This window comes from Coregonus lavaretus, assembly GCF_964263955.1.
Source record: "Coregonus lavaretus genome assembly, chromosome: 11".
Taxonomy (NCBI): domain Eukaryota; kingdom Metazoa; phylum Chordata; class Actinopteri; order Salmoniformes; family Salmonidae; genus Coregonus; species Coregonus lavaretus.
Window position 1 is genome coordinate 33,271,051 of NC_139998.1, and position 25,858 is coordinate 33,296,908.

General features: G+C 45.6%; 1 protein-coding gene across 3 annotated transcripts in view; it reads right to left on the minus strand.

The window, feature by feature from the left end:
* The window catches only part of LOC311136867 (myocyte-specific enhancer factor 2A-like), a 120,378-nt gene that overhangs the window by 43,395 nt on the left and 51,125 nt on the right, over positions 1 to 25,858 (minus strand). For all 3 annotated transcript variants that reach the window (XM_084171174.1, XM_084171173.1, XM_084171175.1), the window contains one exon: positions 20,732 to 20,935. In XM_084171174.1, the coding sequence (XP_084027300.1) occupies positions 20,732 to 20,935 (204 nt within the window). The remainder of the gene's footprint in view (positions 1 to 20,731; positions 20,936 to 25,858) is intronic.

Genomic DNA, 25,858 nt, shown 5'->3' on the forward strand with positions numbered 1-25,858 from the left:
CTCCGGCGCTGCTCACTCTTGGATTGCGTCCTACCTGACAGGTCGCTCCTACCAGGTGGCGTGGCGAGAATCTGTCTCCGCACCACGTGCTCTCACCACTGGTGTCCCCCAGGGCTCAGTTCTAGGCCCTCTCCTATTCTCTCTTTACACCAAGTCACTTGGCTCTGTCATATCCTCACATGGTCTCTCCTATCATTGCTACGCAGACGACACACAATTAATTTTCTCCTTTCCCCCTTCTGATAACAAGGTGACAAATCGCATCTCTGCATGTCTGGCAGACATATCAGTGTGGATGTCGGATCACCACCTCAAGCTGAACCTCAGCAAGACGGAGCTGCTCTTCCTCCTGGGGAAGGACTGCCCGCTACATGATCTCGCCATCATGGTTGACAACTCCATTGTGTCCTCCTCCCAGAGTGCAAAGAACCTTGGCGTGACCCTGGACGACACCCTGTCATTCTCCACTAACATCAAAGTGGTGACCCGATCCTGCAGGTTCATGCTCTACAACATTGGCAGAGTATGACCCTACATTACACAGAAAGCGGCACAGGTCCTAATCCAGGCACTTGTCATCTCCCGTCTGGATTACTGCAACTCGCTGTTGGCTGGGCTCCCTGCCTGTGCCATTAAACCCCTGCAACTTATCCAGAATGCTGCAGCCCGTCTGGTGTTCAACCTTCCCAAGTTCTCTCACGTCACCCCGCTCCTCCGCACACTCCACTGGCTTCCAGTTGAAGCTCGCATCTACTACAAAACCATGGTGCTTGCCTACGGAGCTGTGAGGGGAACGGCAACTCCTTACCTTCAGGCTCTGATCAGACCCTATACCCAAACGAGGGCACTACGTTCATCCACCTCTGGCCTGCTAGCCCCCCTACCTCTACGGAAGCACAGTTCCCACTCAGCCCAGTCAAAGCTATTGGCTGGTCTGGCACCCCAATGGTGGAACAAGCTCCCCTACGACGCCAGGACAGCAGAGTCACTGACCACCTTCCGGAGACACTTGAAACCCTACCTCTTTAAGGAATACCTGGAATAGTATAATAGTAATCCTTCTACCCCCCCTTTACTACCACTGTCTTTTGTCTAAACTAACACCTGACTTATTTCACCTGCTAGCACTGACTTGTTTAAAGAAATGTACTTATGGTGATCGAGATGTAGTTGTCCCTGATTGCACTGACTTTGCTCACAGCTGCTTGTTTGAAGAAGTGTACTTACTGTGAACAAGATGTGGTTGTCCCACTGGCTATCCTAAATTGAATGCACCAATTTGTAAGTCGCTCTGGATAAGAGCGTCTGCTAAATGACTTAAATGTAAATGTAATGTAATTAAACAACCATTGACAAAACAAACTATTACTACTACAAGTAGTTCACTTAAGATATTTGTAGCTGTCAGAGCCCTTGACACAATACCCCACCCTCAACTCCCATTCTTGCTCGCCTTTAAAATATTCATAAGGACAATTAGTTCCAATAAGGCGGGCGTAGAGGGCTGGGGCGGGCGTGGAGGGCTGGGGGCACACAGTGGAGGGAGAAGGCAGGATATGCCAGCAGGACGTCTGTTCTTCAACACTATTTACCCAGAGCTGGCCTCATTAATCTGAGCCACATCACCCCTCCTTCCCTTCCCACCCACCTCCTCACTCAGCCAGGTTAAGGCAGGGGAGGGTGGCAAGATGCCAGCTAACCCCCCTCCTCCTCCTCCCAACTGGATGTGTTCTGCTTTGTCCTCACCCCTGGGCAGAAGTGGGAGGTCTCACACTACCCATGCTGGGAGTGGGGGGGGGGGGGGGCAAGCAAGCTGATTGTTGCCCAACGGATCTAACATACAGCAGCCGCTCTATGTGAAATAAGGGTCACATTTCTGTTACAGGGACCACAAGGTCAGCAGAGAACATGGGGGTGGGCTCATGGTTTGCCCTCAGCATAACCATCACCATAGTTCCTCTGTCCATATTGGTCACTGTGGTCTCTCATGTCAGCTCTACACTAGACAGCGGGCACCAACTTGGTAAGGCGCTCAAATGGTGGCATGACTGTCATTAAAGTACACTATATATACAAAAGTATGTTGACAACCCTTCAAATTAGTGGATTCGGCAATTTCAGCCACACCTGTTGCTGACAGGTGTCTAAAATTGAGCACACAGTCATGCAATCTCCATTGACAAACATTGGCAGTAGAATGGCCTTACTGAAGAGCTCAGTGACTTTCAATGTGGCACCATCATAGGATGCCACCTTTCCAACAAGTCAACTTTCTTCCCTGCTAGAGCTGCCCCGGTCAACTGTAAGTGCTGTTATTGTGAAGTGGAAACATTTAGGAGCAACAACGGCTCAGCTGTGAAATGGTAGACAACACAAGCGCACAGAACAGGACCGCCAAGTGCTGAAGCGCGTAGCTCACAGAAATTGTTCCAAACTGCCTCTGGAAGCAACGTCAGCAGAAGAACTGTTCGTCGGGAGCTTCATGAAATGGGTTTCCATGGCTGAGCAGCCGCACACAAGCCTAAAATCACCATGCGCAATGTCATGCATCGGTTGGAGTCGTGTAAAGCTCGCCGCCATTGGACTCTGGAGCAGTGGAAACGCGTTCTCTGGAGTGACGCTTCACCATCTGGCAGTCTGACGTACGAATCTGGGTTTAGCGGATGCCAGGAGAACGCTACCCTTTCCTGTTTCAGCATGACAATGCCCCTGTGCACAAATCGAGGTCCATACAGAAATTGTTTGTCGAGATCGGTGTGGAAGAACTTTACTGGCCTGCACAGAGCCCTGACCTCAACCCCATCGAACACCTTTGGGATGAATTGGAACACCGACTGCTTGCCAGGCCTAATCGCCCAACATCAGTGCCCGACCTCACTAATGCTCTTGAGGCTGAATGGAAGGAAGTCCCCGCAGCAATGTTCCAACATCTAGTGGAAAGACCAACCCATGATTTTGGAATGAGACGTTCGACAAGAAGTTGTCCACATACTTTTGGTTATGTAGTGTAGTTCAAACCAAATTAGGGCAGCTCATGTCTGACCTATTTAATGTATTCTGACGTTTATGACATGTGCCTGGTAAGGCTGTGCGTGTAGCTCTTCTTATAGGAACATAAAAGCATAATAAAGTGGCTATGCACTGAACATGGTGTTGCATGTTGCCACTGAGCAGCATGTAATGCATTACTTTTCATTACAAGTTAGGCCTTCCTTTACAAAGAGTTTTACCATAAGCCATAGTAGGCCTGTGCCAGTTAATCAGTGTCATGCCTCTAGAAACAAAATAATACATCACTTAAGACATTTGAATCAAGTAAAATAGCAAGGAATCATATATCATGGCATTGTTGAAATAATTTAAGTGTTTATTGGATGATGTCAGCAACATGTAATTCATAGTCGAGATATGAAAACATTTGTCAGAACAATGAGGTAGAAAGCAAAGAATTGTATTACTGTAAAGGTCTTCATGCCTGGTGTTATTGAATTACATTCAACCATGTATTTGAGTGTTGGAGATGCTTCATTATTTCATAGAATACTTGAAGTTTGCAGGCCTTCCATTTACGTTTTACCCCCTTTTTCTCAATTTCGATCTTGTCTTATCGCTGCAACTCCCCAACAGGCTCGGGAGGCGAAGTTCGAGTCATGCGTCCTCCATACACCTGCCCGCTTAACCCGGAAGCCAGCCGCACCAATGTGTCAGAGGAAACACCGTTCAACTGGCGACCGAGGTCAGCCTGCAGGCACCCAACCCGCCACAAGGAGTCGCTAGAGCACGATGAGCCAAGTAAAGCCCCACCGGCCAAACCCTCCCCTAACCCGGACGACGCTGGGCTAATTGTGCGCCGCCCTATGGGACTCCTGATCACGGCCGAGTGTGATGACAAAGAACAGGGTCAGTAGTAGAGGATATAAAAGCATCTGTAAATTTACTAGCAGTTGTGGAGTTAATGATGCCAGAGAGAGTGGGGACAGACGTTTTTAAGAAGAGGAGAAAGCATTTTTAAAACAATACTGAGATGGTTATCATTATTCAAACCATAGGACAGCACGAGATCAAGAGATGGCCTCTGTTGTGTGTAGGCCCTGTGGCATGTAGCACAAAGTTAAAGGATACTAACAGGTTAAGAAACTCCCCAGCTAGCGCATTATTTGGGCAACACACATGAATGTTTAGAATAATAACCCTGTCATATTTTGGTGTATTTAAGTACAGTGTTGGTAGTGTGGGATGCTGCTACTCATGCTGCTGCTCAGACTCAGGCCATGATGAGCCAGGTAATCCAGCCCAGTGGGGTCTGTCCCCCTGCCAGGAGCCAGGTAACCTAGGGACATGTTAAGATCTGTCTTTCTCACCTCAAGACATGGTTCAGCAAGAAACCAGAGGAGAACTACACCCACACCAACCAGTTCTAATCTAACACAAGAGTGTTTGTGTTATCAACTAATTAACACCAAAAACCATCAGTGGTAATATCCCACATCTGCACATACCTAAGAACATAAACCACTGAAACACTAGTAATACATTTCATTCATATGGAGCCTTTATCGAACCCAAGGACACAGTACATGACAAGGAAGCAACATATTACAAATTCTACTCAGATGAGCAGCAGGGGGAAATGTGTATTTCACAACAACAACAAAAAAGAGCCAGAATGCTAGTGTAATTTGTCATTCAATTTAAAAAGCATGTACTCGTTTCATCTCTCTTGTTTCCTTTGTGAAGCACCAGTGTTATTTGTACAAAGCCGCGAGTGCAGTGCTCCAGCACTTGAGATTAGAGCATGGCTCATTAGTGTCATTGGAGAGTAATGTTTACAGGGGACTGCAATGACTGGGGGTCTTTTGTTGTTCTCTCTCCTTTTATTTTCACCCTCTCCAAGAAGACCTAGTTTTGAAATGAAAAATACATATCACACTTGAGAGTGAAGGCTGAAAAGAAGCTCTGACGTCAATGAAGCATGAAAACAAAACTCTTGGCTGTAACCTGGTAACAACCATCGCAGTGAAGAGTACATGGGCTTTGTTAAAGAACGGGCAAAGGGCTAACACACATGCAAACACTCACACACTTTAATGGGACTCTACTGGTTGTGATAAACTGAGGAAGATGTAATTGTTCACTGTTCAAGTCCTCTGTTATTCTGAAACATTAATATGGGTTTCCACAGCAACCATGTCATAGTGAACATGAGGAAAAAGAGACAATTATAGTCCATTCACTGCTTGTTTCATAAATGTGGTGCAAAATAGGATGTTCTATGAAAGACCTGCAGAAAAAGTATCACAAGTGTTGCTTTCATAGAAGGCAAAAAACTCCAAAGAGAGTGATGACCCTTTTTCTAGTGAAAGCCCAGAGGAAAATGAGTCCTTGTCCTATAAACTTTGAAACCCAGCTGGAGACTGGCTACAACACCATTAGTACTCCTACACTCAGCATGGCAAATGAAGGCTTTTCAACCAAAATGCGTACTGCACCTCAGTACATGGGAAAAGGTACGTTCTGTCATCTAGAACTACAAAGACAATTCAGAAAAGTGTATCCAGCAATATCAAAACATATGAAAAGGGGATCTTAGCTTCTCTTCAGAGAATGACGGAAAACATTTGTTCAACAAAGCCTGACTAACAACTTGACTTGTGTTTATGTGTGTGTGTGTGTGTGTGTCATTATTTCATAATGTAGTGATAAAGTACAGTGTGTCTTCCTAGAAATCACACTCAACGTATCAGTATTCCTCCCTATTCACATGTGGAGGCAGATGAAATGCCTCAGGTGAAAGAGAATTGCAGTGCCAAGCATATTTCCTAAAACCCCAATCAACAAAAGTAGATTTTTGTCTTTTATGCACTTGACAGAATGTACAGACGCACGCCACTAGTAGCACCCACGAAGCAATCATCAGCTAAGAGGTCAGAGCTATTACAGCTAGGCCAGTTTAGAAGTTAATATTGAATTTGTTAAATGAGAATTGCATTTGTTATGATTCAATCTAAACATTTATTGTAGTTTTTGAAATTGTAACCTGTAGGTTTTGTAAAAATATTTTATTCTAATATTTGTGTTGAATTTGTTGTCCCCAGAATTTGTTGACCCTGGTCTCAATGGGCTCCCCTGATTAAATAAAAGCCCTGCTATTTCTGCTTTCAATGTACACATTAGTGATTCCTTGCTTATTTTTAGGTGGCTCGTCACTAAACTTTCCTGCAGATACAGTGCCTTCGGAAAGTATTCAGACCCCTTTACTTTTTCCACATGGTTACGTTACAGCCTTATTCTAAAATGTATTAAATAAAGACAAATCCTCGGCAATCTACATACAATACCCCATAGTGATGAAGCGAAAACAGGTTTTTTGAAATGTTTGCACATTTAGTAAATATAAAACACAGAAATACCTTATTTACATAAGTATTCAGCCCCTTTGCTATGAGACTCGAAATTGAGCTCAGGTGCATCCTGTTTCCATTGATCATCCTTGAGATGTTTCTACAACTTGAATGGAGTCCACCTGTGGTAAATTCAATTGATTGGACATGATTTGGAAAGGCACACACCTGTCTATATAAGGTCCCACAGTTGACAGTGCATGTCAGAGCAAATACAAAGCCATGAGGTTGAAGGAATTGTCCTTAGAGCTCCGAGACAGGATTGTGTCGAGGCACAGATCTGGGGAAGGGTACCAAAAAATGTCTACAGCATTGAAGATCCCCAAGAACGCACTGGTCTCCATCATTCGTAAATGGAAGAAGTTTGGAACCACCAAGACTCTTCCTAGAACTGGCCTGCCGGCCAAACTGAGCAATCAGGTGAGATGGGTCTTGGTCAGGGAGGTGACCAAGAACCCGATAGTCACTCTGACAGAGCTCTAGAGTTCCTCTGTGGAGATGGGAGAACCTTCCAGAAGGACAACCATCTCTGCAGCACTCCACCAATCAGGCCTTTATGGTAGAGTGGCCAGACGGAAGCCACTCCTCAGTAAAAGGCACATGACAGCCCACTTGGAGTTTGCCAAAAGGCACCTAAAGACTCTCAGACCATGAGAAACAAGATTCTCTGATCTGATGAAACCAAGATTCAACTCTTTGGCCTGAATGCCAAGCGTCATGTCTGGAGGAAGCCTGGCTCCATCCCTACGGTAAAGCGTGGTGGTGGCAGCATCATGCTGTGGGGGTGTTTTTCAGTGGTAGGATCGAGGCAAAGATGAACGGAGCAAAGTACAGAGAGATCCTTGATGAAAACCTCCTCCAGAGCGCTCAGGACCTCAGACTGGGGCGAAGGTTCACCTTCCAACAGGACAACAGGACAACGACCCTAAGCACACAGCCAAGACAACGCAGGATTGGCTTTGGGACAAGTCTCTGAATATCCTTGAGTGGCCCAGCCAGAGTCCGGACTTTAACCCGATCGAACATCTCTGGAGAGACCTGAAAATAGCTGTGCAGCAACGCTCCCCATCCAACCTGACAGACCTTGAGAGGATCTGCATAGAAGAATGGGAGAAACTCCCCAAATACGGGTGTGCCAAGCTTGTAGCACCATACCCAAGAAGACTCAAGGCTGTAATTGCTGCCAAAGGTGCTTCAACAAAGTACTGAGTAAAGGGTCTGAATAGTTATGTAAATGTGATATTTCAGTTTTTAATTTGTAATAAATTAGCAAAAAAATCTAAACTTGTTTTTACTTTGTCATTATGGGGTATTGTGTGTAGATTGATGAGGGTGAAAAAACAACAACAATTTAATCAATTTTAGAATAAGGCTGTAACCTAACAAAATGTGGAGAAAGTCAAGGGGTCTGAATACTTTCTGAAGGCACTGAATATCCATGGCCTGATTGGCCTGCTCAGAATAATGTGTTTGTTTTGACGGTGCAGACTGACAGTACAGGTTAATCTCTTAATTGACCTTTCCTGGAATCCACAGCAACACTTAAGCACCTGCACTGAACTGGAATCACACAGCACAGTAATAGGAAACTAGCCATTTGCTTTGTTTTTCAAAACAAATCCATTACTTTAATATGAGCATTAGAACAAAATCAAATGTTTTTTTCTGTCTTACATTATTACAGATAAGCCCAAACAAACATTCTCAGGACTGAACCTTGCACTCAGTGCAGTTCCATTTGCAGTGACAAATGCAGAGCACATTCTCAGACACTGACAGCCTCAGTCTTTTATAGTATGAATGCATGGAGAAATTGACACTTCTATTCATATCCTACTCATTACAGACCAATTCTATAGAGAATCCGGTTGCAACAAATATATCAATACAGAGATGGCTTCAAAGATAAAGTGCCAATACACCTTATCAGATACTCAGCTGAGCATTAGTTACACTATATCACCATGATGTAAGGGATCGGGGGTTCGCTGGGTCTAGACAGAGTCTGACACTTCCCCGATCTACAGAGAGGGGGAGTCATCAGACTCGATCTGGTTCACCTGAGTTCTGAGCACACCTGTCCATAATTAGGGTAGGATATAAGGTGTGCTCAGAAGTTCAGTCGGTGCGAGGTATTGTTCCTTTGTGACTTGCTAAGCGTTTTGTTCTGAGAGAGAGAGAGAGAGTTCGTTGTTTTGATTACCCGTGTATCCGACCTGTGCCTTGTTTGACTCCCCGAATTGCTTAATCCTCTGCTTGTCTACCCCAGTGATTACCGTGCTCTGATCCTGTGCCTGTGCCCTCGACTAGGACTAAGCCCGCTCCTTTGGTACCTCTGCCTGTCTATGCCTTGCCCGGTTTTGACCACAGCCCGCCCGACCACGATTAAGCTATACCCTTGTCTGTACTCTAATAAAGCATCGCTATTCTGCGATTGGATCTTACCACTCTGTCCGAGTATTCATTACAGAATACCTCGCCATTACCATGGATCCAGCGGAATTACAGAGGCGATGGGAGATACAGGAGAAACGGATGGATGAACTCCTACAGCTACTCCACGCTGGTGCGGCTGAAGGCACCACACCGAGCACGGTCAGTCCTCGTCATGCACCTCCGATTTCTCTACCTACAAGGTACGACGGGGGACCTGGCAAATGTCAGGGGTTTCTACTCCAGATGTCCCTGTATCTGTCATATAATCGTACTATGTTTTCCGATGACCGTAGCAGGGTGGATTTCATGATTTCTCTGCTAACGGGAAGAGCACTGGATTGGGCTACTGCGCTTTGGGCAGCTGAGGTCCCCGAGCTGAATGCGGAAGTTCAGTTCAAGAGACTGTTTCAAGAGGTGTTCGATCACCCAGTATCTGGGCGTAGTGTGGGAGACCAACTGTGCGAACTTCAGCAGGGCCGTCGCACAGTAGCCGACTACGCTTTAGAGTTCCGTACTATAGCAGCCGGTAGCGGATGGAGCGAGACTGCTTTGCTCACAGTTTTCCGAAGAGGGCTGCGCAAAGACGTACAGACTGAGTTGGCTTGTCGAGGAGATATCACTGTGCTACATGAGTTTATCAAAATAGCCATCGCTATTGATAATCTTATAGTGCAACACAAGGCATCCACAGTCCGGGAGCCCTCGATCACTGGTCCTATGCAATCGACAGAGCGGAGGAGAGAATCTGAGGAGGAACCTATGCAACTGGGACGGTCACCTCTACCAGGTTCGGTGAGACAACAACGTCGGCAAGACGGACTATGCCTGTATTGTGGTCAGGCGGGTCATTTCGTTCGTCAATGTCCGGTACGACCTAACCGTACCCCAGGATATCGCCTCGGAACTGCCAAACCGGTGAGTGAGACTCCAGTGTTGAACATTACATCTAAACAAATGTATGTGCCTGTCACCTTATCTGTCGGAGAGAAAGTGCGCAGGTTGGAGGGACTTATTGATTCCGGAGCGGCTGCCAGCTTTCTGGATATGGGTCTTGCTGAGGAGTTGGGAGTTCAACTTATCCCAATTCAACCTCCCCTGAGAGTCAACGCGCTAGACGGTGAGCCCATGGGCACTGGGTTCATTACGCACCGTACCGGGGAAATCAAGTTACAAGTGGGCTCCCTGCACCATGAGAACTTCATTCTGTTCGTCATCTCCGCCCCACGGGAGCCGCTAGTCCTTGGCCACCCCTGGCTCGTTACCCATGATCCGGTCATCTCCTGGAAATCTGCCGATATCACGGCTTGGAGTGAGGTATGTAGGGCTGAGTGCCTCATTTTACCTTGCAAAACGTCTACTGTGGAGGATGCGAAGGGTGCGGTGTCTACTGTTGTTCCTACAGAGTACCAGGATTACGCGCAGGTGTTCTCCAATGAGAGGGCTTCCGTGCTACCACCGCATCGGGCCTGGGATTGTGCTATTGATCTGCTATCCGGGGCTACCCCTCCTCGCGGACGAATCTACCCTTTGTCTCAGCCGGAACGGGAATCTATGAGCCAGTATATTGATGAGGCACTTCAGCAAGGGGCCATTCGCCCATCTACGTCTCCCGCCGCATCCAGTTTTTTCTTTGTTAAGAAAAAGGATGGCGGACTTCGTCCTTGCATAGACAATCGAGGTTTGAACGATATCACCATAAAAAATTGTTAACCCCTTCCTTTGATTCCAGCGGCCCTCGAGCAGGTGGGGCAAGCCTCCATCTACAGTAAACTGGACCTCAGGAGTGCGTACAATCTGGTGCGCATTAGAGAGGGGGATGAATGGAAGACCGCCTTCATCACCCATCGAGGACATTATGAATATTGTGTTATGCCCTATGGACTTACTAATGCGCCCTCTGTGTTCCAGGCGTTCATGAATGACATTTTTAGGGACTTGATTGATCGTTTCGTCATAGTGTACATTGATGACATCCTAATCTACTCTAACTCTCTGAGTGAACATGTGTCCCATGTACGACAGGTTCTGGACCGACTCCGCCAACACTCTCTGTTCGTGAAGGCCGAGAAGAGTGAATTCCATGTCACGACGATTTCCTTCCTTGGGGCCATACTCACTCCCGACGGGGTAAGACTGGATGAATCCAAGGTACAAGCTGTACGAGACTGGCCTCAACCCCAGACGGTGAAAGAGCTTCAGAGATTCTTGGGGTTTGCCAATTACTATAGACGGTTCGTGCGTAATTTCAGCACCACCGCAGCTCCCCTGTCGGCGATGACCAGCCACAAGGGGCGTGGTCTGAAATGGACGGAGGGGGCAGTGCAGGCTTTTGAGACATTGAAACAACGATTTACCACCGTTCCCATTTTGTGTCAGCCGGATCCTACGTTGCCGTTCATCGTGGAGGTGGACGCCTCGGAGGTTGGAGTTGGAGCCATGCTATCCCAGCGCCAAGGTGAGCCGCCCAAATCACGACCCTGTGCTTTTTTTTCTAAGAAGCTGAATCCGGCCGAGCAGAACTACGACGTGGGAAATCGTGAATTGCTGGCGGTGAAGTTAGCACTGGAGGAGTGGAGACATTGGCTGGAGGGAGCAGCTCATCCGTTCCAAGTGCTCACGGACCACCGCAATCTGGAGTATCTTCACAGTGCTAAACGACTGAACTCCCGACAGGCAAGGTGGTCTTTGTTCTTCAACCGTTTCCAATTCACTGTCTCTTATATTCCCGGGTCCAAGAATTGTAAGGCGGACGCGCTTTCCCGACGGTTCGAGCGCGCTGACAGGCCGGTTGAACCAGAACCTATCCTCCCCATGAGTTGCCGTGCTGGCCCTGTGAGGTGGGCTATCGATGACACGATTCAGGAGAGCCTACAAGCGGAACCAGCCCCTCCAGAAACCCCGGTGTCGAAGGTGTTTGTACCAGCTTCGCTTCGACCTCAACTGATGGAATGGTGCCACACGTCGCTAGGATCTGGTCATCCCGGAATCACTTGAACTACTCGACTCATCAGTCGAAAATACTGGTGGGATTCCCTCACAGATGACGTCCGAGACTACGTATTATCCTGCCCAGTTTGTGCTCAGTCCAAGGCGCCTCGAGCACTACCGGAGGGCAAGCTGATGCCATTGCCAACTCCTCAACGACCCTGGTCGCACATCGCGATGGACTTTGTTACCGACCTACCAGAATCAGAGGGCCATACTGTAATTCTCGTGGTCATCGATCGATTCTCAAAGATGTGTCGGTTAGTACCCATGACCCGTTTACCTAACGCCACTCAGATGGCGGAGACTATGTTTAACCAGGTGTTCCGGCAGTTTGGTGTTCCAGAGGATATTGTTTCCGACCGGGGACCCCAGTTCGTATCCCGGGTTTGGAAGGCCTTCTGCGAACGCTTGGGTATCTCGGTGAGCCTCACCTCCGGATATCATCCCCAGGCCAATGGGCAGACCGAACGGCTCAACCAGGAAATTGGGAAGTATCTACGGCAACAATGTTCGCGGCAGCCGCAAGAGTGGAGCCGATTCCTTCCTTGGGCAGAGTATGCTCAGAACTCACTCATTCACACCTCCCTACGTCTAACGCCCTTTCAGTGTGTTCTAGGATATCAACCACCCCTGTTCCCGTGAGATACCGCACCCGGGATGGTACCGGCGGTGGACGAGTGGTTCCGTCGGAGTGCGCAGGTCTGGGAGACGGCCCATCAACATCTCAGTCAAGCCTCACAGCAGCAAAATACCTATGCCGACCGACGCCGGAGACCTACTCCCACTTATCAAACCGGACAACGAGTGTGGCTGTCTACCCGAGACCTGCGGTTCCGACGGAGCTGCAAGAAGCTCCAACCCAGGTACATTGGTCCTTTCAAAGTTCAGAGATGTATTAACCCTGTCACCTACCGTCTGTTACTCCCTCGACACTACAGGATAAACCCTACGTTCCACGTCTCCCTGCTGAAACCTGTTCATTATAGCCCGATGTATCCACCAATCGCTCCACAACCTACTACACCACCTTTGGAGGATGAACAGGACACCACCTATACAGTCCACGAGATACTGGAGTCAAGACGGAGACGAGGGGGCATCGAATATCTCGTGGACTGGGAGGGATATGGACCGGAGAAACGGTCCTGGGTTCCTGCTAAGGACATACTAGACCCCGCTCTCAAGGCCACTTTCCACGCTGAACACCCAGATCATCCCGGACCCCGACCCAGAGGAAGACCACCCGGTAGAGGTAGAAGGCCGTCAGGAGCCGGCCCTGGGGAGGGGGATACTGTAAGGGATCGGGGGTTGGCTGGGTCTAGACAGAGTCTGACACTTCCCCGATCTACAGAGAGGGGGAGTCATCAGACTCGATCTGGTTCACCTGAGTTCTGAGCACACCTGTCCATAATTAGGGTAGGATATAAGGTGTGCTCAGAAGTTCAGTCGGTGCGAGGTATTGTTCCTTTGTGACTTGCTAAGCGTTTTGTTCCGAGAGAGAGAGAGAGTTTGTTGTTTTGATTACCCGTGTATCCGACCTGTGCCTTGTTTGACTCCCCGAATTGCTTAATCCTCTGCTTGTCTACCCCAGTGATTACCGTGCTCTGATCCTGTGCCTGTGCCCTCGACTACGACTAAGCCCGCTCCTTTGGTACCTCTGCCTGTCTATGCCTTGCCCGGTTTTGACCACAGCCCGCCCGACCACGATTAAGCTATACCCTTGTCTGTACTCTAATAAAGCATCGCTATTCTGCGATTGGATCTTACCACTCTGTCCGAGTATTCATTACACATGAATTGTACTCTACCAAACCAAACCCCCTCTATGGGAATAAACATACAAACCAGGCATAGGTAGAAACTATTTAACATAGAGGTTATGAAAATGAAGGGAAAAGCAAATGAATGCAATTTTAATAAAGCTTGAGAGTTCAAAAAGTAAACATTTGGTTTGTTGCTGGAATATTAACATTGGGATCAGTAGAATACTGTTCATATATCAGAATGCCCTAAATCTACTTGAATTCAATAATCATATGTCAATCGAACTGACATTTGACTTAGCATAAGATCTAGTTTTAATATTGTGGGTGTTCAGAGAGAGCTATAGCGACATAGCAGTAAGGATGACAAGGTACTGCTGAAGAAAACAGATTAAGAAAATACTAAGTGGTGCCAATGATCAGTGAAATGAAATTAGATAGACTATGAGGCAAACTAGTCACGACATATGATAAAGTACAACTTATGGGAAAATATACAATTAAATCATGGCACTATAAAGATAAAAAGGCTTCTGAGACTGTCTAAATTACTTTGTTAGATAGATGCTTAAACTGAGGAAGAGAGTATTGCCCAATGGGTTTTGAAATCTTGCCAGATTATATCACTTTGCAGGCAGTGGTATGTAACCCTGATGTATGGTGCGGACATTGTATGGCTCCTCTGTTACAGTGAGAGTTATTTTTAGTGGTATAAGAATAAGTATAGTAAAAACATGCTTTAATCAGGGGAAGTGGGCTTTAAGATTCTCCCTCAGAGCGACCTTACGCAGGCGAGCCAGTGCAGCTAACCATGCGTACCCTTCAGCCATCTCAAATGTCAAACAAGGCTTTGGTGGATCACAGAGGGATTCTGGCCTCTGGCCAACCCAAAGTCAAGTTGCTAAGTTAAGCACTTGCCAATTAAAATGTAATATTTTCATTCGTGTTGTCATCTGTGCATATCAAACATAAATTAGGCCCCTGACCCATTTTAAATTAATCTTTCAAACTTCGTTAATCATTCAGGATTGGGAGAGTCAGTAACATCGCTGGAGCGTGAGGTAAGTGCCATGATCCATGTGTGATGCCAGTAACTTTAAGGCAGAGGAATCTCCTCAGCACACGGCAGCTCCATGTTCTCCTACGATGCAACACTTTGTCACACTATCATACTGACTGTTCACGACTCGCACAAAATGTATTTGAAATGTAAACTAAGTATTCAATTTGAGACTGAAGCTTGTAATTTTATCACAGTTTTCTTGTTTTACAGAGACAAATAGTGTAAGGTGCATGTTTACAGCAGACTTCATAGTATGCACTACTTTCTATCTGTTCCAGAGAGCCAACCCCTCTAGAGGAGTGGTATGTATGAGAGGATTCAGTGGTGACAGCTTCTCTCTGTGCCAGCCAGAGCCTCATGTGACTGTCCCCATTATCTTGGAATGTCACAATTAGAGATACACTGCACTCAGGCCTGAATATGTGTCTGATACTCCACAGAGGGAGCCTTCACCACTGGGCTATGATGTTTATTAAATGTGCTTACTCACTAAAACAACAAGACTGTGTTCATAATATTCCAGGAAGATAACACACTAGAAGGCTATTCATTTCGATGATTAATTCCTGTACTTGAGGAACAGTTGTTTATACGAGTATGAACTAGTGGGAAGCCTTCGTGTGGTCACTTTGACTGGAGTAAGACACTAAAATTAGTGTTTCCATCATATAATTACTGCATTATGTGGGCCACTGAAGTGCAGGTGTGTCGTGCATAAATACACAACATGTCACGTCGTTGCAAGATATCTGGTGTCCACTAACTGAGAAACATTATTCATTGGTCCAAATGAAAGGAATACATCAGGTAAAGTGCCAAGAGTCAGAGTGAGCAACTTATATATGACACAAAATATCCTCCTCTTGTTACTCAAGCAATTTAGAATTGGAGAAAACACCAGCAATAAACATGTAAATGAGTTTGCTAATTGTTTTGTCGCACGGTCTCAACCTGACCTGAAATTTGACTCATTACTCGCTTAAGTAATTACACATCATGACCCCTTCATCTTGATTGAAAGTGACATCCATTAACCTATCAAGTCCACTTATGTGTAATATAATGCATCTATTACGTGGTGATAACCATCCTCTGATCTCTGGTCCACCTCTTATGAGTGGCAAAGTGCTCAAGACAGAGGTCTTTTTATTCTTCCTCTTTACAGAGCTAATATAATTACACAGAAATGTACTCAGATAATGTCCACGATTTTCAATTCCACAATTCAACGTCTATTTGAGGACTACATCATTAAATTGAATGCTTCACTATAATAAAATGAAAGAAATTCCATCATAATGTTTGCCTAATCAAATAAAGCATCTGTATTTTGATGGGTAGAGTGAAGGGTTTCGAACAGAGGGCTTCCTTTCCCTCTTCTCCTCTCGATCTTTCTATGCTGACAATTTTCTTCCCTGTCACATCCTCCGCAGAAGCACCAGGAGGAAGATAATTGATCAATCAGGCTAATTGAACAGTCTGGACAGTTAGCCCACCATAGCAGATGTGCCAATTTGCATTAATTAAGACAGAGATGAGTCTTAATCACTGTACTGGCTTTGATTGACAACATAAACACCCCCGTAGCAAATCCTGGAACCACTCGCTCTTTTCTAAAAAGAAAATATAGTAATTTCTATATGTCAAAGGCATTTATTTCATGATTCACTGCCAATGCGGTTTCTATAAGCAGGCTTTGTGGTGATTCAAAAGGAAAGTAGTTGAGTAAAGAAACAAAACCCAATAGACCTGACATTATGAAATGGTCAGGATTTACATATCTTATCGGATTATCATTCCAAATAGTGAGTGCCATTCATAATAATAGATGATAATTGAAAGTAACAATACTGATAAATCTATGGAGATGATGCAAGTAATATTTACGCTAATTTCCTTTCACTGAATGAGCTGCTTATCTATAGAACACTCAACCATGAGGCAAATTATTTGTATTTCCAAAACCACATTTAACAAATACGGCCTCTCTAATGTCGTTGGGAGATAAACGTGAATTTGCGTATGACTGCTCTTGCTTTGTTTACTCCAGAAGATGGGCATTGGAAAAATAAATAAAAATAAGAAGCAAAATGTCAACTTTTTAAATCAATTGTAGTCCCGCTCTTTACAAGCCCATGCATGGTATTTGGGTAAAACTGCAGCTCCAAATGTGATTAAAGCCATTATTCCCAGCATGGACTAATGGGGATCCTAATAAATACCAATGGACTAAAGTGTAGCCTACCACTCGTGTTTAAACTATTATAGCTGTATAATCCCATTCAATTATATCCACATCCCCTATTTTCTGAGGTTACTTTAAATGTGTTTAGTCCATGTCAATTTAGTTTAAATGCAAACTTCATTAATCCAAGCATTGCTGCAAACCGTAATTGTGTTGACATTTTTTAAAGAAGAGCACAGATGGACGCCAAGTCGTTCCTATGAAGTTGATATCTGATTTCAAGGATTCTCAGCTAGACAGTGAGCTGTCTGTACTCAGAATAACGGTAGAAGGTTATAGAACAAGGAAGATTTCATTATCTCCCATTGGGAAGGAAGAGGAGAATGGATGATTTGATTATTTTAATTACCTACAGCAGCATTTTCATTTACGGTACAAATGAAATTCAATTAGAGAAGCAACAACAGCTACTATACTGTAGGATCTTTGCCACAGAACCCAACACCAACAGCAGTGGTCTACTATACAGGGTAGTCTGACATACAGTATGCAAGCTGGTGTCTTTCTGTTTCTTTATTGCAGTGATATTGCTCCAGTTGACCTGTATTTGATGTATCCTCTGTACATCAGTCAGATAAAAGTCAGATAAAAGGTTTACAGGTTGCCCACTGCAAACTGTTTGTAAAGAAAGGGTACCAGAAAATAAAACGAGCTAAATGTTCTTCTCTACTTGTCCCCATGAGTGAACATGGAAAACGACATTGCAAAGAATTAAGTTTGCTCTGGCAAGATATTTGCTATTAAGTCCTTAGAGACCCAGACAAGCTTGCCCTAACCTCTGAGGAAAGGAAACGGTACATCAATCTATCCAGCATAGCTACTCAGAAAAATAAAGGCTGCTATGTAAGCCGGGTCTTTAAAAGGCGAGACGCAGATGGGATCAGATGGGAGCGGGGACACTTCTAATCAAACTGAGAAGTGGACGTGATCCACAAAGGGAGATTTCATGCAACAGTTCACCTGTCGCCCGGAGTGTTGCTGGAGTTCAGACCACCACCACCCACACACACACACACACACACACACACACACACACACACACACACACACACACACACACACACATACATACACCACCCACACACACACACACTCAAGCACAGCGCTTTGAGCCTGCTGTTCTGGTCTCCACAGCGAGCCAAGTTTAAGAAAAAGTCCATAGCTCTCCACTGGGCTATCAAACTGTGCCCCAGGCATGCATCCATCTGTGGAAAACATGGCAAATGCTCTCCCACACTGCAAGGCCCAGCCTTTATCTACAGATGGTACTACTGAGCAGGAATGTGCCCTTTGATTTGGCTTCGCACATGGAATTGGACCGTATGTTGCCCAATGAAAACTCAGAAAGGATATGCTTGGTCTCTCAAGCAGGCAGATGAGCAAATGACTGTTTGTGTGGCAATTATCAGTTTAATGCAATTTATACATTTAGATAAGTGTCAGGGTAAGTGTCTCCATGTGAAACACATCAACAGAGAGAGAGAGAGAGAGAGAGAGAGAGAGAGAGAGAGAGAGAGAGAGAGAGAGAGAGAGAGAGAGAGAGAGAGAGAGAGAGAGAGAGAGAGAGAGAGAGAGAGAGAGAGAGAGAGAGAGAGAGAGAGAGAGAGAGAGAGAGAGAGAGAGAGAGAGATCCATTCAGTGCTTCTCTCATCCATTTGCATTAACTAGGGACCTATGGCTCATTAGGAGTGCAGTCATCCTACATCCCAATGACACTGACTAAACAGATAGGAAAGCAGCAGACAGCCAACCAAATAGACATTCATATCATGGCACAAATACAATTTCTGTTTTTGTCTTTTCGAAAGGGTAGTCCGTGTTCTAATGATAAAGATCCTGCTTAAAAGTGCAGACATCTGTTGGCAATCTCTGTGTTCTGTAAGAATAAAAGGACATCCTTTGTCTATTATTGAAGAGGTTGTCTGGCATTCTCTATAAGAACACTCCACAACAAGATGCAGCCAACAGCCTGGGCTAGATCAGATAAGCCCACAGCAGACACTGAGCTCTATCTAACGGCTCTGACGTTTGCTCTTGTGCCGCAGCACTTTTTGGACAAGTGAATGGTGGCTTGTGTGGAAATGTTCAAAAGTGGAGCCTGGACAGGCCTGGTTACTTCTGCTCTGCTTCTTCACTTCTGAACCTTGGCCACATAGCCAGCAGGGCTAGAGGGATTTGCACATATCTGCGCAGATGCTGGCCGAGTGAGCAGGGACAACGCTGCATTGTTCTCGCCTTTCGTTCGTGCAGCAAGAGCAGGGCAGTATCCTTGCGAGTGGCTAGAGGGTCTACGTGGGAAATGAACAGATCCCCACCAGCATGTACTACACTTGAGTTAGGTGATGAACCATTGGCTGTGCTCCCTAGAGATGACACTGTGTGCCCTACTGAGTACAGTACATGCCAATTACAAGATACAGCTGACACATACATCAACAATATACAATACCGTAGCAACAGACACATACACTACCATACTGTAGAATCTCTACGGGAATCTCTACAAAAATGAAAAGCATATTTATGAGGAACAAATAGCAAACAATGAATCCTCTTCCATATATGAGAAACAGTTCTTGTACTTGATGAATACAAGAACTCCCAAGTCACGACAGAAAACAAACATGGGGTTTACATAAGGGTGGAGTGTGTCCATTTATTTGTTATGCAGGTGAGACCCTGCTCAGCTCAGAGGGAGAATGCATAGGACCCCTGATAGAGGACTGAGGCTGCTGGATGCCAGAGCACTGTTTTGCAGCTCTGCCAAGCAGGTAATTCAATAGCAGCAGTAACATGAATAAAATATACCTGGCACAGCTGACTCCTTTTATGCAATTTGACTAATTTCTTTAAGTAAAAGATAATTGTAAAAAATGTGGGATTCTTGGAATTTGTGTATCCATCATGCTCTTTAAACTCCTGAAGTCTCTCTGTCGGACAGATTAATAACAAGGTATGTTTGAGTGAAGTCTGCCAGTGAAAACACAGTGTATTACGACGCAGCTATGGAAATGTCTGTCCTGTTTAATGAAAACACCTCAGTCAAACTTGAAACACAAGACCTACTCTGTGTCTACTTTAAATATTGGCTTGCAAAACAAATAAAGCACTTTTATTGTTATTATCATGATTTTTAAATTGGGCATACATGTGTTTATTTTTTTCATTTAGTCAAGAGTGAAGACACTAGCTTCGGAAAACAGGTTCTGAATAGGTTGAAAAACGATAAGTGCGTCAGTGAGAGGTATTTGGATCCCAATGGATCCACAATCTCCCCCATTTTCTTTTCAGTGATGTTCTTGGCCCACAAATTTGATAGGCTGACATAACAAGTGGCTTATTCTTCTTATGTGAGTGTTTGGGCATGTAGAGGGACACTAGCTGCCAGGGAGACCAAGTGCTGCTGGAATTCTCTCCAGCACTCTCAGAGCCAATAGGAATCTCGAAAGTATGTTCATTACACAATGCTATGTAATTAAAACTAACATCTGAGTAAAGTACAGGCTTTCTGTCTTAAACAGTGGTATAATGATTCTGGGATTCATCCATGCAGGTATCGACAGTACAGTATCTGGGGGAAACAGGGTTTCAATGCTGTTTGTACAGCTACTGAGTGCAGGCCTGTGCAGTGGTAGATTTTCCACGTCGGTTGCTGGACTGAACTGAAGCTCAACTTATCAGAGGCTGCATATGTCCTCTACCCTATCTGACTGGTGGCTAGAAGGAAACTGTTACAAGCCCTTCAGTCTCCAATGCCCAAACATTGTATTTTTTCCTACATAAGCATATGCATGGTTTCCTGCCCTAATACAGTGAAAATGTAAAGCCAACTCACCTCGACAATGTCGGAGTTGGTTCTGCTCTCGTGGGGCTCATTGTACTCAGTGTATTTGAGCAGGACTTTGTCCATATCTGTGCTCGCATACTGAAAGAGTTTGTTTGAGCTGTTGAATATGATCAGGGCTATCTCACAGTCACATAGAACGCTGAGCTCATAGGCCTTCTTCATTAGCCCAAACTTCCTCTTCGTGAAAGTAACCTGAGGAGACAGTGACCATCATCATCAGTTACACACAGAACAAAATCAGATTCAAAAATTACTATTCAAATTCAGGAAATATGCATAAATACATCCACACCTATTTAGTATGCATGTATAAAAGAGGGTGCTTAAACAGAATTGGAAATTATGTTGAGCAGTAGCCTGGGGGTGTTCTTACTGGTTCGATAGGGTCAGGCTGCAGCTGCACACTTTCAGAACTAATAAGACACTTTCCTATCTCCATCTCTCATAACACAGAAGTCATAAGTGTATCCCTTTAGGAAAACTACAGTGAGGATATGAGGCTGGTGTGATTGGTTAGCAGGCCAGAGGTCAGGCAGTGTAAAGTCATGTAACGGTTAGGTAAGCTGAATTAGGGCGTTGGGAACAGGGATCCATACATTACATTAGCTCCTAACTCCATGTACGGTATGGACAGCGGTCCCTCCCTGCCCCTGCATCACTCCCTTTCCTTTCCTTTCTGCCTGTAACACAAGCCCACAGATGGGACTGTAGGTCATGCATCACTCCGGGGGTACTGAAACCTAACCCTCTCTGCAGACTTTCTGTCCTGCATCTCTTCAGCTCTGTATCTGTGGTTGCCTGTACCCGATACACACGTCATTATGTAGCACTGCTTTATTGCCTATGCAGTACTGTATGCTATGACCCTCTGTCATTGTAAAACCTCATCCAGACAAACAGGGAAACAAGGAATGCAGATGTTCTTCCGTTGGTATATTTTACAGGCAGTGTACTTTGAGACTGTACAAGCGGTTCTGTAATGTTTTTTATGTGAAACCTCCTCGATAGCATTTATGCAAGCTTATCTTCCTCACAGTATGCATCATGTAAAGTGCATTCAGTTACAGTACAGCGAGAGCTATGCTATGGATATGCCAGTGAAAGCTGTGCTTCAGGCCAAAGGAGAGTGAATGTGTCTGTATTCACTTCCACCAATTTCACTGACCTACTAAGAGGAGCTGAGCAGATGAGCTGGCTTTGTTCAACTTTAATTGGTCACAGCTTGTGCCTACCCTCATTTAAAATTACATAATGCAATATAATCCTATGAGTTGTATAGCTTCTCTGTCTCCACTGAGCCAGTGGGGTCACTTCAACTGTGAAAAATGAATAAAAAATGTTCCACACTACAGGTAATTACACAGGTCCATAATAACTCTGGGAGACACACAGGCCCTTTCCACATGTCAGGTTTGGACATGATGACAAAACCAAATACCAGAAAGACATTTCCTAAAATGACACAGTTTAAATGCATGAGTTGCAAGTCTTAGAACATGTTAAGTTAATGACCTTTGACATATGGATGTAAACGAGTCCTGCTGGAGAGCAGTTCCTCTATCTATTGCTTTTGTGCATGTCATAGTGTTTATTTGTGCTGTGGAGGCAATACGCTCCATGAGGGCAGACAAGGGTATGTGCATTCTCTGTATCCTTGGTCCACGAGGACCAGTCCCCACTCTGTTCTCATCAGACCTGACTATAACACAGTATAGTACAGTAGGCTACAGTAGCTTCTGGTGCAGGTTAATGGGCCTGCGTGTGACAAGCCAAACCACCTGACATTGACCTCCCTTGACTCACTCTCCTCCTCAAAGCTGCTTGCTTGTTTACTTGTTTGTATGTTTAACCGTCTGGAAAGCACTGACTGTCATGTGGGGAAATGATTAACAAATTGACAGCCTTTTAGCAGATGAGTGTGTCTGCTAAGCTAAGCCACGGAGGGAGGGAGACCTCACCATTCAGCAGGAAGCAGGTAGCTAACCTTGGGTGAGTGATCTGTTGATCCTGGCGCCGACGAAGATGGCGGCCTCGCGACTAGCTCTTAGGAAACTTTGCAGTATTTTTTTTTTTTTTTATGTATTATTTTTTACATTATTAGCTTATGTTTTGCATTTACATACAGCCCGGAAAAACTATTGGATATCAGAGCGGCGGTAACTCACCAGCATTACGACCAGGAATACGACTTTCCCGAAGCAGATCCTTTGTTTGCTCTCCCCAGGGCAACTGAACTGATTCCAGCGGCTGACCCAAAACATCGCCGGCGGAGGAGAGGCACTCGGAGCGGCCTGCTGGTTCAACTTAGGAGGCGCGCACACCACTCACCGCTTCCAAGTATCCTACTCGCTAATGTTCAATCTTTGGTTAACAAAGTCGACGAACTACAGGCAAGGATTTCGTTCCAGAGAGACATCAAGGCCTGTAACATACTCTGTTTCACGGAAACATGGCTCTCTTGGAATATTCTGTCGAAATCGGTCCAGCCAGATGGGTTCTCAGTTCATCGCGCAGACAGGAATAAATATCTCTCCGGGAAGCAGAAGGGCATGTGTTTCATGATTAACGACTCATGGTTTAATTGTAGTAACATACAGGAACTCGAGTCCTTCTGTTCACCCGACCTAGAATATCTCACAATCAAATGCCAACCGTATTATCTCCCAAGAGAATTCTCTTCGGTTATAGTCACGGCCGTGTATATCCCCTCTCAAGCCGATACCACGACGGCCCTCAAAGAACTTCACTGGACTTTATGCAAACTGGAAACCACATATCCTGAGGCTGCATTTATTGTAGCCGGGGATTTTAACAAAGCAAATTTTAGGACTAGGCTGCCGAAGTCCCATCAACATATCGACTGTTGTACTCACGCTGTTAAAATCCTTGACCATTGCTATTCAAACTTCCGGGATGGTTATAAGGCCCTCCCCCACCCTCCTTTCAGGCAAATCTGACCACGACTCCATTTTGCTTCTCCCTTCCTATAGGCAGAAACTCAAACAGGAAGTACCCGTGCTAAGGACTATTCAATGCTGGTCTGACCAATCGGAATCCACGCTTCAAGATTGTTTTGATCACGCGGACTGGGATATGTTCCGGGTAGCTTCTGAAAATAATTTAGAAGAACACACTGAAACAGTGACTGAGTTTATCAGGAAGTGTATAGGTGATGTTGTGCCCACTGTGACTATTAAAACCTACCCTAACCAGAAACCGTGGATAGATGGCAGCATTCACGCAAATCTAAAAGCGCGAACCACCGCATTCAACCATGGCAAGGTGACTGGGAATATGGCAGAATACAAACAGTGTAGCTACTCACTCCACAAGGCAATTAAACTGGCAAAACATCAGTATAGAGACAAAGTGGAGTCGCAATTCAACGGCTCAGACACGAGACATATGTGGCAGGGTCTACAGACAATCACGGACTACAAAAAGAAAGCTAAACACCTTCTTTGCCCGCTTTGAGGATAACACAGTGCCACTGACGAGGCCCACTACCAAGGACTGTGGCCTCTCCTTCTCCATGGCCAACGTGATTAAGACATTTAAGCAAGTTAACCCCCACAAGGCCGCCGGCCCAGACGGCATCCCTAGCCACGTCCTCAGAGCATGCACAGACCAGCTGGCTGGTGTGTTTATGGACATATTCAATCTCTCCCTTTCCCAGTCTGCTGTTCCCACATGCTTCAAGATGGCCACAAATATTCCTGTACCCAAGAAAGCAAAGGTAACTGAACTAAATGACTATCGCCCTGTAGCAATCACCTCTGTCATCATGAAGTGCTTTGAGAGACTAGTCAAGGATCATATCACCTCTACCTTACCTGTCACCCTAGACCCACTTCAATTTGCTTACCGCCCCAATAGATCCACAGACGATGCAATCGCCATCACACTGCACACTGCCCTATCCCATCTGGACAAGAGGAATACCTATGTAAGAATGCTGTTCATTGACTATAGCTCAGCATTCAACACCATAGTACCCTCCAAGCTCATCATTAAGCTCGAGGCCCAAGGTCTGAACCCCGCCCTGTGCAACTGGGTCCTGGACTTCCTGACGGGCCGCCCCCAGGTGGTGAAGGCAGGAAACAACATCTTCACTTCGATGATCCTCAACACTGGGGCCCCACAAGGGTGCGTGCTCAGCCCCCTCCTGTACTCCCTGTTCACCCATGACTGCGTGGCCAAGCACGCCTCCAACTCAATCATCAAGTTTGCAGACGACACAACAGTAGTAGGCTTGATTACCAACAATGACGAGACCGCCTACAGGGAGGAGGAGAGGGCTCTGGGAGTGTGGTGCCAGGAAAATAACCTCTCACTCAACATCAACAAAACAAAGGAGGTGATCGTGGACTTCAGGAAACAGCAGAGGGTGCACCCCCCTATCCACATCGACGGGACCGCAGTGGAGAAGGTGGAAAGCTTCAAGTTCCTTGGCGTACACATCACCGATAAACTGAAATGGTCCACCCACGCAGACAGTGTGGTGAAGAAGGCGCAACAGAGCCTCTTCAACCTCAGGAGGCTGAAGGAGTTCGGCTTAGCACCTAAAACCCTCACAAACTTTTACAGATGCACAATTGAGAGCATCCTGTCGGGCTGTATCACCGCCTGGTACGGCAACTGCACTGCCCACAACCGCAGGGCTCTGCAGAGGGTGGTGCGGTCTGCCGAACGCAGGGGCAAACTACCCACCCTCCAAGACACATACAACACCTGATGTCACAGGAAGGCCAAAAAAATCATCAAGGACATCAACCACCCGAGCCACTGCCTGTTCACCCCGCTATCATCCAGAAGGCGAGGTCAGTACAGGTGCATCAAAGCTGGGACAGAGAGAATGAAAAACAGCTTCTATCTCAAGGCCATCAGACTGTTAAATAGCCATCACTAGCACATTAGAGGCTGCTGCTGCCTATTGAAATCACTGGCCACTTTAAGAAATGGAACACTAGTCACTTGAATAACGTTTACATATCTTGCACTACTCCTCTCATATGTATATACTGCATTCTATTCTATAATATTCTACTGTATCTTAGTCCATGCCGCTCTGTCATTGCTTGTCCATATATGTATATATTCTTAAATCTCATTCCT